At 36.6% G+C, this 12,010-nt stretch overlaps 2 protein-coding genes and 1 long non-coding RNA gene across 3 annotated transcripts; 1 reads left to right on the top strand and 2 right to left on the bottom strand.

Moving 5' to 3' along the window:
• Positions 1-927: 927 nt before the first annotated feature.
• On the top strand, positions 928-7,960 carry LOC113680116 (endoplasmic reticulum-Golgi intermediate compartment protein 1). Its single transcript, XM_027197113.2, has 14 exons — positions 928-1,077; positions 1,887-1,948; positions 2,633-2,705; positions 3,057-3,145; positions 4,123-4,156; positions 5,167-5,219; positions 5,389-5,426; positions 5,623-5,667; positions 5,855-5,914; positions 6,031-6,088; positions 6,289-6,389; positions 6,478-6,517; positions 6,806-6,888; positions 7,455-7,960. The coding sequence occupies exons 1-14, from the start codon at positions 1,058-1,060 to the stop codon at positions 7,560-7,562; spliced, it is 864 nt and encodes a 287-aa protein (XP_027052914.1). The 5' UTR covers positions 928-1,057; the 3' UTR covers positions 7,563-7,960.
• Positions 7,961-8,507: 547 nt separating this feature from the next.
• LOC149050484 (uncharacterized) lies at positions 8,508-9,776 on the bottom strand. The gene has a single exon (XM_089197434.1). The coding sequence runs from the start codon at positions 9,366-9,368 to the stop codon at positions 8,589-8,591; it is 780 nt and encodes a 259-aa protein (XP_089053560.1). The 5' UTR covers positions 9,369-9,776; the 3' UTR covers positions 8,508-8,588.
• A 491-nt stretch (positions 9,777-10,267) lies between these two features.
• Positions 10,268-11,207, bottom strand: LOC149050485 (uncharacterized). The gene is made up of 2 exons (XR_016183958.1): positions 10,862-11,207; positions 10,268-10,433 (listed from the first exon to the last, which is right to left on the bottom strand). It is a non-coding gene; the product is annotated as an uncharacterized LOC149050485 (long non-coding RNA).
• Positions 11,208-12,010: the final 803 nt, after the last annotated feature.

A 12,010-nucleotide genomic window follows, 5' to 3' on the forward strand; every position in this document is an offset into this window, starting at 1 on the left:
TGACGATTACACGATTTGTCATAGGACGAATGCCGGTGCGGGCATGATCGAGAAAATGTTTTCTTTGCATTTTCAGTGAATGAAACTATTCCCGAGATTTTTAAATACTTCGAAAAAAATCCCGCAGGAACTGTTTGTTACCAAAAGTATCTTTAAAAAGCCTTGTTACGGTATTTTCCCCACACTGAAATGTCAATTTTATCTAGTTCAATTACTGCCAGTCACTTGTGTATGGAGAATTAATAATGCATTTACAAATTTCTAGAACCGCTTTTGTGGAGTTAGGGGCATGTCATGGTGCACGAAATGTAGCAAAATTTAATAAAAATATACTCTTATTCGCTAAAAAATTTATTCATGCGTTAAAAAATATCCTTATTCTATAAAATTTTTGTAAGTGCTTGGCTTAGGCCTGGTCGCTAAGCACAAACATGACGACGGAAGAGCACACCAAAGAGTCGACCTGCTTTGTTAGGTTTTCCCAGCTATTGCTCATCACCTTGACATGTGTGAGTACAGTGGCTTGATCTAATCCGAGTTAACCTTCGAACCATTTTACTCGCACATGTCAAGCTGATGGGAAACGGCTGTGAAAAACTAACGTAACCTCAGTCGACTCTTCGGTCTTCCCTCCCGAACTCTTCCGTCGCCATGTCTGTGCTGTTTGACTAGTCCTTAGCCTGCCACGTGATTTTATCAATCGAATGAAATATTTTTCTACTAAAAAAAATATTTTTCATCGAATGAAAATATTCACTATAATAGTCTCATACTCTTCGTCTTATGGCGGAAAATTAAATGATAAGAATTTTTTTTTTCGGCGGCTTGCCACGCAAACGAAGAGCACTAGTTACCAAGCCAAATACTATCATTTCAAGCGCGCAAGAGCGGAAGGTTGGTAAGTATATGTTTTCAGCCAATCAATATTCACTACGTATAAAACTCTAAATGGCGGCAAAAAAATTGCCACTGGGGTAAATATTATCGATTAGCCGTCGTTCACGGTTCCGTGTGTGGCGATTTTTACGATTGAGTGGTCTAATTTCACCGGGGAAATATGCAGTTTGATGTTAGAAGGTAAGAAGTTCTAATGAGTGATAAGCTTGATCTGTATACTTGATAGTTTCGATTGGTAAAATAAAAAATTCTCCGGAACTATAAAGTGATGCACACGTGTCAAAACACGTTTGCTGGTGTACTTTTGGCGGCTGAGGAAAGAAAACCAGGACCGTGTACCCTCAAAATTAATCGGGAAGCTAAACTCGCCTTGCGTCAGATACAGAAACAGGATATCTGATTCCATTGACCTGGTTTTCCTCACTTTAACATTCAGTTATTTGAGACATAAAAAATTTAATTTAGAACATTTGATATTAATTTATTATAAAAGATTAAAGATGGTTTGTCTACCTTATTGTAAGTCCATTTTCAAAGCTTCCGCGTCGAATATGAGGATTCCCTCAGCAAAAAAGAAGAACAGAGTAATTTGGCCTGTACTGTGCTATATTTGCAATCTTAAAATTAGACAGGCAAGGGCTTTGTTTAGTACTTATTTTGAATGAAATAAACATAGATCATTCTCAGCTTATTACATTCGGAAATGATTTTGAATAAAATTCTAAGTGTCCTATTTTCTCTTTGTTTTAAGGTTTGACAGTCATATTTAATCAGAAGTACATAAATACAAATGTAAATATTTTATAATGAAAGCTTGAAAGCCAAGAGCCCTTTAGCAGTCATGTGGGGTCCGACAATAAAGGCAAGAAAAATTTGGTTAGTTTGTCTTCAGGGCCAAGGAGAGGGTCCTCTAAGCCAGGTGTTACAGGAAGGTCACATGTACATGAAACAGTGTGTTATTTCCTAGCTGGTGTTTTTGTTTCTTACAGGTTTGATGTTTATAGAAAAGTTCCCAAGGATTTAACAGAACCCACATTGACAGGGGCAGTCAGTAAGTTTTTTTTTCCAATACTCATACTAGAATACTCAGCTCCCTTCTCTTTGTTAAATTTTCTGCAAGGCCCACAAGTTTCTTGTAACCAACATAGATGGGGAGGGGAGGGGGTCTGAAATGGAACTGTTTCAAGAATTATACTAAGGAATGTCATCATGAGTAACACTTTAACATGACTCTCTTTGTGCATTTGCACTATCAATGTACTGTATGTATTCAGAAACAAATGAAAATATCTCATGCTGTCAGATCTCTCTTCTTATGTTAAATATCAATAACTCATTTGGAATATACTGTACAGAGGCAAGATTTTCTTAGTTTTTTAACATTGGAAAGAACAAATATGTACACAATTTTTTCAGTTGATGATTAAGTCATTGACTAGTGTCCCTTGGAGATAAGATGTTCTAATTCAAAAGCATGCTGAGTTAAAATGAACTTACTAGAGAAAGACTTACTGGAGGAACAAAACTGAGAACAATATTGTGTGAAATTTGTAGAAAGTTGAACAGAGCACATTCAGAAATGTACATGTAGATTATCTTCAAAATTTGACTGTGGCCAAGGTGTTGACAGCTTGAAAGTAATATGAATTATGTTGAGTATTCAAGATGAATAGTTTCTTTTTACTGCTGTTATAACTGCAGCAGCCTAACCCTTCTACTATTTTTTACTCAACAGTCTCAATATGCAGTTGTCTGTTTATAGTATTTTTGTTGTTATCAGAATTTTACAGCTTTATCAACACAGAAATGTAAGTGCCAATGAAAAATTTTAATTTTTTCAATTAATAGTTAGATGACAGTAAAACAGTTGAAGTCATACCTTACTGAGTTGTTATTTATGGAAATTTGTCATCTTGATTTTTCTTTATTATTGATTTGTATATCCTTGAAAATGATTTTAAAAGAAAAAATGTATTTCAAATCTGGCTTAAAAAAGATAATAGTGCATGCATTGAAGGGATAGTAGATCAGGTATCCTTGATCTTTTATCTGGTATTTTCCTTAATTAGCTGCAGTTTACCATTACTACAGCTTTTACATGTTGCTTTGCATAAAATTCTTTTAATTTTCAAGGGGGATTTTTTCTTGTTTTTCTTCAGTGTTAGTGAGTTGTTTGTAGATAACCCAACAGAAAATGACCGATTGGATGTGAAATTGAACATAACTTTGCCAAGGATGAAGTGTGAACGTGAGTACTTTGGGTTGTCACCTAATATATTTTAGTGACTATATACTGTTTTGTATTTATAAGAGAAATCTTCAAATCTCACCTTACCTTGCCTTTCTTTACTATTCACATGTTGATTTTGGGTTGAATCATGCATCATGTATAAACCCTCTGCCAGCCTCCCCTGATGTGACACTTATTAATGCTTTGTCTTTTTGAGATATTGACTAAATGTTAAAATAACAAAATGTAGGCATCTTGTTAGAGAGGGCAAGTCAGCATTTTAGGCTTAGACCTTTGGTCTATCCACCTGCTGCCATTATAAGCTCACCATTTGTGATCAGGTGGCCATGTTAGATTTTGGGTTAAAGTGAATAGTGAGGGGAGGGGAAGGGAGAGGAAAAGAGAAAAAGACAGATAGTCTACCTACTTCCCAGATGGAAAAGGCTTATGAAACAAGAAAACCCTCCTGATTGTGGCCTTTTACTGCATTTCTAGAAAAAAATTTAATGACTAATAATCCATCAAATTGATATTTATTTCTAAAGTGGAAGCCAATGGTTAAAATTGTTGAAAGGGAAATGCACCTTCCTCCTGTATATGGAAATTTTGCCAACTATATAATAACAAAGATTTATGCTCTTGTGTTTATTTTAAATTTTTGGTCCAGGATATAATCAATTGGTATATACCACTCAATTGAATGGGCTTTTTGTGTGTGTTGATTGGCAAATTTGTAAGTAAAGAGCAAGTACTATTCATCCCCAGCAGTTGATGAGACAAAATAGTGTGTCAAGAGTTAAATGTCTGCTCATTATGCAGTATATTGAGAGACATAAACTAATTTTTTTGCCATGTGTGTGATGTATACCAGAACTGGTAACCTCAGTGTCATTAAAAGTGGTGGATATTTACCTCCATTTTGATGAATAATTGTTAATCATTCATTTCATTATTGTTACTTTAAAATTATGCAAACTTTGACCTCCATTTTTCAGATCTTGGTCTGGATATCCAGGATGAAATGGGACGGTATGTTAGGCAAAATAATAAGGATATTGATGATAATAAAAATGATAATTAAAATAATAATGATAATTTTGATAACAACAGTTTTAGTTACTGCATTATCTTAATACTATAGAGGTTGCAAAATAATGGTCATGAACTTTATTTATCACATAAACTGTGGTGTTATACAGGGATTTCTGGCCCTGAGAAAAGCCATAACAACACATGAAAAAATGTGGTATTTTTTTTCACGTGTGTTAATATAGCCAATCAGCTGCTGACACGTCACTTGCCTTTGGCATCACTGGGTCAGGTTGATGAATGAACAACAAAGCCTTCATGATTCTCAATACAAGTTGTTTGTCTGAACTTTCTTGAATTATGGCGGCTAAAACATTAAAAATCTCATATTGCTGACAGACAGTGAGGTTCCAACTTTCCTAGAAGGGGAAGAAAACCAATACAATAAAAGAAAAACTGAAAGTTACGTATTCAGTGGCTTTGGTGTTTGCATTTCTCTTGGCTGAGAATGAAAATTGACAATTGGAAGATTTGCCACTTGCTGATTTTTGGCCATTTACCTGAAAGACTTCTACTGTTGATAAGAACAAAGTCAATAAATGAGAATTTTGTGAATTGAAAATTACCAACATTGTTGTTTTTGTAATCATGATTTGATGCATTTTTCCATCTTAAGAGTTAGTGTCAACTCACTCTATGATTGTTATTCTGCAATTGTCGATTCATTTATTTTCATTCATTCATTAATGTCAAGTCAGCTTTTCTTGTCACTAAAGGGCTATTGTGTTTATATGATAAACAAACAATACATGGTTGCTTATAGATATGGAATTTTTCTTCTCATGTTCAACTCGACATCTCACTCATTTGCTGTGCTCACACATGAGCTATCGAGTCAAACACTTGAAGAGAAATTCCATATCTACACGTGCCCATGTATTATTCTCTATATATTAAGCACAAGTAGCGTGTTGGTCATGGCTGTAAATTATTGTAATATTTATCAACAGGCATGAGGTTGGTTTTCAGGAGAATACCCACACTGAAGAAATGAATCACGGAGGTACATGCACAATACACTTGTTTGTACTTACAGACACTACTTGCATCACATTGTGTACAGTTTATCCAAGTTTTCCTGCAACAGATATTTTTGCTCATCCACCAATGTAAGGCTTTTGTAAAAACGATTCCCACATACATACAGTGATATTGTGAAACTTGGGTTTCAGAAGGATGTGTTTTCTCTTGCAAGTTCAACATAAACAAGGTATGATAGACTCTATTGCTTTCAAGCAGATAACCTCAAAACATAAAGGATTTGTAACTCAAACTAATGAACAATTATCTGTATTGATTGGTATCAGCATGGGGTTACTCTCAAAACATGACTTGCATAGTACAGATCTTGGGGTAAGAGGGCAGTGTGACAATCCTTTCTAACTCTGGATTTTTCTTTCCTCAAGGTTCCTGGTAATTTCCATGTGTCCACCCATGGAGCAGGTGCACAGGTGACTGCTTTGGTTCTCATTAGTTATTCTTCTTAAATCCTTGTTAACTTGTACACAGCATGCTCTCTCCCCAATCAGGGAAAAGAGCATGGTGCCTGATGAGACCAAACAACGGTTGTGAAAGAGACTGCCTTATACCCTGACTGAAGCAAATTTTATAAAATGATTTCTATTGTGTCTTTCACAGCCAGATAATCCAGACATGGCGCATCATATCAACTCTCTTAATTTTGGATCAGAAATTAAGGTAATACTGAGGTTCACTGCTGTAATAGTTTTTGTACAGTACTTGTGAGGAATAAAAAGCAAATTGCTGTTGCAATTGCTAGTCTTTATCTGACTTGTATGTATTTTCCAACACAGGATAAACTTCCTGGTGCTTTTGTGGCTCTTAGAGGACGAAATAAAGAAGATGTCAATAGTGAGTAAAAGCGATCATACCATAATAAAGCAACTTTCTCGAGACTCTACTTGGAATTTTTTTCAATCTCTTTTCAAAAACTTTTTTTTCCCAAAGTTTAGTTGCCAAACTTGTCTTAGCAAGATGGCTCAGAGCAGTTTCACTCTTAAGTTGTAGTGTACACACATACATGTATTAAAATAGATGCCGTTGTTTTACAGGTTTGTCTTCGCATGACTATGTATTGAAGATTGTACCTACAATTTACGAGAAACTGGATGGAACTACGACCTTCACATATCAATATACCTGGGCTTATAAGGTTATTTTCTCGTAACTTCAGTCTACTTCCCACTTTTTGTTCCTGATAATTGGTGTGAAATGTTACTATTTGTATTATTTTTCTTTAGGATTATGTAGCTTATGGACATGGCGGCCGGATTTTGCCAGGTAGGATATTAGTTATGTATTGGGTTGTTAGCGTAAACAGGGCTTGTCCTTGTAAGGATCGACGGTTTTCTCGAAACATCAGCATTTAAACTCATTAAGGTGGCCAATTTACGTTATCAACTTAGTTGATAACACTAAATTACCTTGCTATACTCTCCCAGAGACGCAACACTACTGTTTCTTTGGAACCTTACTCCTTTTATTCATTTGTTTCAATTAGCATTTTGTGCAGCGAAGTTTTATTTTCCAAGATTAATAAATAGTTTTCTCGTTTTCATATCATTTCAGCAATTTGGTTTCGCTATGATTTAAGCCCAATTACTGTCAAATACGTGGAGAGACGCAAACCGCTTTATCATTTTATCACTACGGTATGGTTAAACAGTTGTCGCTCGTCAACTCTTCTCTGGCACTTCTAGCTAATATCATTCAGAAATTTGTATTGGTAAAGTTATGCCTTATATGTGGTTAATTAGTTGCTCTCCTGTTAGCGTACCTTTGTTCTCTTTAATTCACCTTCTCATTCACCTTATGTGCAGTTATGTAGCGTCCATATTGAACGAGGGCTATCGTACGTATTCGCCTGTCCTCTTTTGTACAGTACTTCTTGAAAAATAGGAGCACACTTCAATGTAAGTGAAGAGATCAATTCCCCTTCTCCGCGCCTCGGAAATTGAGGTGAAACACGCTTTTTGTACAGAGTCGTACATATATATATATGTGAACGCAATGGCTTAAATTGGCACAACAGGACCAGTTTACAACTTTCTAATATTATAATCTCGAGTAGTACCGAGGTGTGTCGTCCCTTCCCACTACAGCTGTATGTTGTAGAATTTTTAGAACGAGCCTCCCCTCAGCTTGCACGTATATGTATTCGTTCAGTATTTTTGTTCACCAGAGTTTATTCCAAACGACTCTGTTTGGTTCTTTTCAGGTTTGTGCTATCGTGGGAGGAACTTTTACCGTGGCAGGAATTATTGATTCCATGATATTCACTGCAAGTGAATTGTTTAAAAAAGCACAGCTTGGAAAATTAAGTTAATTTAGGCCAGTAGAATAATCGGTAACTGAAAAGTCACATCGAAATTCCTTTTGCGTAGATGTTCCCTGTGCACATTTCAGCAGAGATACCGTTAATTTGTATATTTATTTCTCCAGAAAATTTTGTATTGCCTTCAGAAGGAACTAAACTCAAGTGTTCATCCCTTTTTTAACGTGAAGACTTTTGAATTTATGGTTTTGGTTTTTTATTTGTTTACATATACTTGGTTTATATGAGGATATTCACAGAAGTTGGTTACTGCGAGGCTGGCCGTTATAGTAATATTATTAAAGTTTATTTCATATAAAGGTTAAATAGTATATTTAAAAATAGTTTTGGATGTGTGCTATTACCCGGTTTTCTGTAATAAATATGATAGGGTTTGCTGAGAAGAGAAATTGGCAGTGCATGGCTGGTGTTATTGTTTGTCTGATGAACTTCTATTTTGTCGGTACCTGTTGTTCTATATTGGTCTGGGAACGAGTAATTTTAAGTATTTGGTGCACGGTTAAATCACAGCTCAAATGGTCTCAGTAGCTAACACGGGTTATCGATCACCCACACCTGGTAAAATGATTTTGGTTCTTGGCCTTAAAACCCCAGTTTTTTTAATGCTGTATATTTGCCGTCGACATCCATATTTTTTAAATACTTTTCGTTTACCAATCCGTTTTAAACTTTACCATCTAAATCTCTACTTTGGAACGCAACGGAGATTGAGATTAACCTTAGCAGTCTTTTTTCCATTTGAAACCTACTTATAAAAGAAATAGGTCTTGAAGAAGTTTCGTCATTTAGGGAAGGTTGTGTAACGTCTGCGTATGTAATGTGCGCCTTGGGGCTGGTTTGATCAAAGAGGTGGTTATCTTCCGTTAGCTACGTGTTATCACTTCAACGTGTACGCAAGAACAATTTTCAGGAGGAAGGAAAACTCTTGCAAGAGTAAGATAGGTGTCGCTGTTTATTGAAAAGAAGGCAATATCTAAAACAAATGGAAAGTCCAACCGCATAATTTCATATATTTGGTTACATGATTCCTTTAACACCTTTTCCAACTTTATCTTTAAGAACTCTTTGTTCTTCTATGTGAAAATTTAAAGTGCGAACTAGCCTTTCATTTTCTTTTTTCTCATTTTGTAAAGTGCACTTATCACTTTGTCTCTGCTCGGCAGTTTCCTTCAACAGTTCCTCTTTCTTACGCAAAGTGAGACGCAGTTCCTCCAACCTCTGTATTGCGTTCGCCTTTTGGGTTTCCATGAGTGATTCCTCGCGCTGCACGGCTTTCTTCTCTCTGACTATTTCGCTAGTGACACATCTGATAGAAGTCTTTAGTTCCTTAATACGCGACTGGTAGAAATCGATCTGAGATTTGAAGTGGTGAACCTGGTTTTTCAATTCTTCGTTTTCTCTTTTTGAGGGAGCATTCTCGACAAGGAATTTTTCAGAGACCAAAATCTGCGCTCTTAGTTTCAAATATTCTTCTTGATAGTTTTTTCTTTTGTTAAACTCCTTAAAGTCTTCCAGAATATATTTAGTTTGCCTTTCCTCCGACGAGTTGTAATTCACTGAGGAATATGGGGGAAAGCAATCGATGAGCTTTCCAAGTTCTCTGCGGAGACGTGAAACCAAATTGCACCAGTCGTGGGCTGATGATTTGACGGTAAGAAGTTCCAATTTAACTTCGATTTCAGCAACAATCTTGCTGATAAATAAGTTAATTTTGAATATATGTAACATGACCTGCTCGTTAGTTAGCTTGCGCCATCCTTCCTCCCTCTCAGTTGCTGACTCAGTCAATTTCTCCATTTCCTGGTTCTTTACCTCAGCCGTGGAAAATAAGTTACGATAATTGGACTACGACTCGCTTGGAAACAATTTATAAGAGAAATCACCCATGTTAAATTTGCCGCAGACGAATCTGTGTTTTGATGAAATTATTGTCCGTTTAAGTATGATGCAAACGCAATTCAAAAGGCGGACTCAGAGCACGCGTTCATTGCACGCGCAGAGGCTTGGTTCCCAGACGAGAGGGAAACAATAGCCTCCATTTGGCGCAAACCCCTTCAGGTGGCTAGTAAGTCGGATGATAGTGTCTACGGTTAAGAGAGTGCACGTGTCCGAAAAATGAACTGATATTTGGCGGCGAGGCCAAGCTTCGAGAGCAAACGTGAAATTTTGAGGACAATCTCTTTAGTCAAGGACAGTAACAGCTAACCAGCACGCCAGAACTAGTTCTATATATTTAATTTTGAGATGACCTGTGGTTCTTACAATCTGATTGCCTCTCATCAAGTGCGATTTATCACTGAATCGCACCAATTTTTTTGCTCCAATCGCATCCTTCTCCCATGCAGCTAATGAGAAACAAACAAAGATCTACAAAGTAGATTTCAAGGCTTGTTTTGAATAACCAATCAAATTAGAGGAAAAAGAAGGATAACCGTCTACAACTTCTTACAAATGAGCTCAGTTCTGGATCGATAAAATATTTGTAGGACTCAAAAATTCTTTATTTCAGCGACTGACCCTAACCAAACCGTCACCCAACAAACCCGTTTTCCGTGAATTTGTAATGTACACAAATTTTGATGCACACAATGTATACAATATTGATCGAATCAATAGTAATCTACAAATCTTAATTACAAAGGAGATTCAGATATGGAGTAAACATCTCTAACTTTGATAGTCAGGAAGACATGTCCTTACAGCACTTGGTTTTATTTAAATGTCACTCAAGGTAAACAAAGAACTTGAGAAATGCAAAATGTGAAATTACGATCACTATCTTTTATAACAAATGATTCTTTGAGGCATGCCATTTTATTTCTTTTTCAATGCTGCTGACAGTCCTTTGCAGTTTCCTCTTTCCTGTTGGGGTAAACGATTATCGTAAGAATATATGAGGACTGTGGCCGGATGATGTGGTCAATGCTTATCTCAATTCGTCTGAACGCTGTTGCCAATTCTTAGCTACACACTGTGATTTTGGGAAGTCCCTGGACAATAATAGTTATAGCATTTCACGAGTCAACTTCGAGCCCGAGTAAAGTTCGGGTCAATGCAGGTCAAGTTCGACTCACGATACAAGTTCGAGTCAATTTAAATCATGGCTAGAAATCGAAGACATCATGGCGGCTAAGCATGCGCATAAAAGACAAATTACGGAGTTTAAATATGGCGGCTGCATAAGGCTTTCTGTGGGAAAATTTTGAAAATCAGACACAGTAATTTTCTGGAAGCGTGTACTAAAAATGCCCTCGTCTGAAATGTATTAGAAGAGTGTCCAGATCACTCACCTCCGTTCTCAAACTCTTACGATTTCGCTACGATCTGCCCCAGTCGAAGAAACTTTAAACCTTTTTGGTGCCCTAAGTGTCTTAAAATGGCTTATGTTGGTCAGCTAAAGCTTCTCCTGCAGCCACAACGAGGGTTGTTTTATCAGTTGCCCACGTCTGTTCGATCTCTTCGAAAGCCGACCTTCTAATTGAAGGCTATTTGAAGTCATAAAAGTGTGAATCCATGCTGCCAAACGACTTCCAAAAATCCAAAAAAATTTTTTTTCTTATGGGTCTTGTTCCCTTGTTTATCTGAAAACATATCAAAGGACTCTTCGATCGCCATTTTGTAAAAACATAGTAACCTAGCCTGTTATGCACAATACCGCTACAGGGCAGCTACTGAAGGCTCAAAGATTGACATAGATTGCAGCATTGGCGCGAAAATAATTTGACTTGAAAAACAAAATAGTAAGCTTCTTACTTGGACAAGATTTTAACAGCTTCTCAAGCAATATCTCGGAAAGAAAATAATAAAGAAGTTATCAGCGCTGCAAAATGTCTGAAACACTTCCATTTGATTCATTTTTAAAATGGAAGTTGGGGATTGAAAGTCCCTCTTCAGCCTATGCTGCCAAGACAGTGACAAGGAATATCATCTTAGCTGTGGACGTACCCTACCCTTTGCTGAAATTGTGGCATGATTTTATCAAGACACAGAAAAATGATAGAAATCACACCTATGGCAATGGAGAACCAAACATGAAATTATCTTATACTTATGTTGATCTGTTTGATTACTCTGTTCCAGGAAATGCATTTGCAATTAGCAATGATGAAAAAATTAGACTAAAAGTTAATGAATCTTCAAGAAAAATTTGTGGAAAAGTACAAAGTGAATATGCAAAGGCCAAAGGGACAAGGAGGAAAGAGGAACTCAACTCAAAAAAGAAGAGATTTCATATATTTGAAGGACAGACTGAGTCAGTGCAGGAGCTTCGCCAAGAAATTCATATCATACCTGGTCAAGCAACAGAGAGATCAACTAAATTACATTTGCCCCATCAGCCCAACACCAGGAAATGCTGAGGGTGCTCAAATGTCATTTACTGATCTCTTGAAAGAACGAGTTGCAGACATGATGAGCAGAGATGAAGGAAAAAACTGGGC

Source organism: Pocillopora damicornis, chromosome 2, assembly GCF_964200805.1.
Source record: "Pocillopora damicornis chromosome 2, jaPocDami1.2, whole genome shotgun sequence".
Classification (NCBI taxonomy): domain Eukaryota; kingdom Metazoa; phylum Cnidaria; class Anthozoa; order Scleractinia; family Pocilloporidae; genus Pocillopora; species Pocillopora damicornis.

Excerpts from the sequence above, each read along its gene's own strand:
- LOC149050484 (XM_089197434.1), bottom strand. The coding sequence starts at position 9,368 with ATGGAGAAATTGACTGAGTCAGCAACTGAGAGGGAGGAAGGATGGCGC.
- LOC113680116 (XM_027197113.2), top strand. The coding sequence starts at position 1,058 with ATGCAGTTTGATGTTAGAAG. Across the intron at positions 1,078-1,886 it reads ATGCAGTTTGATGTTAGAAG|GTTTGATGTTTATAGAAAAG; the intron begins GTAAGAAGTTCT and ends TGTTTCTTACAG. Across the intron at positions 6,089-6,288 it reads AAATAAAGAAGATGTCAATA|GTTTGTCTTCGCATGACTAT; the intron begins GTGAGTAAAAGC and ends GTTGTTTTACAG.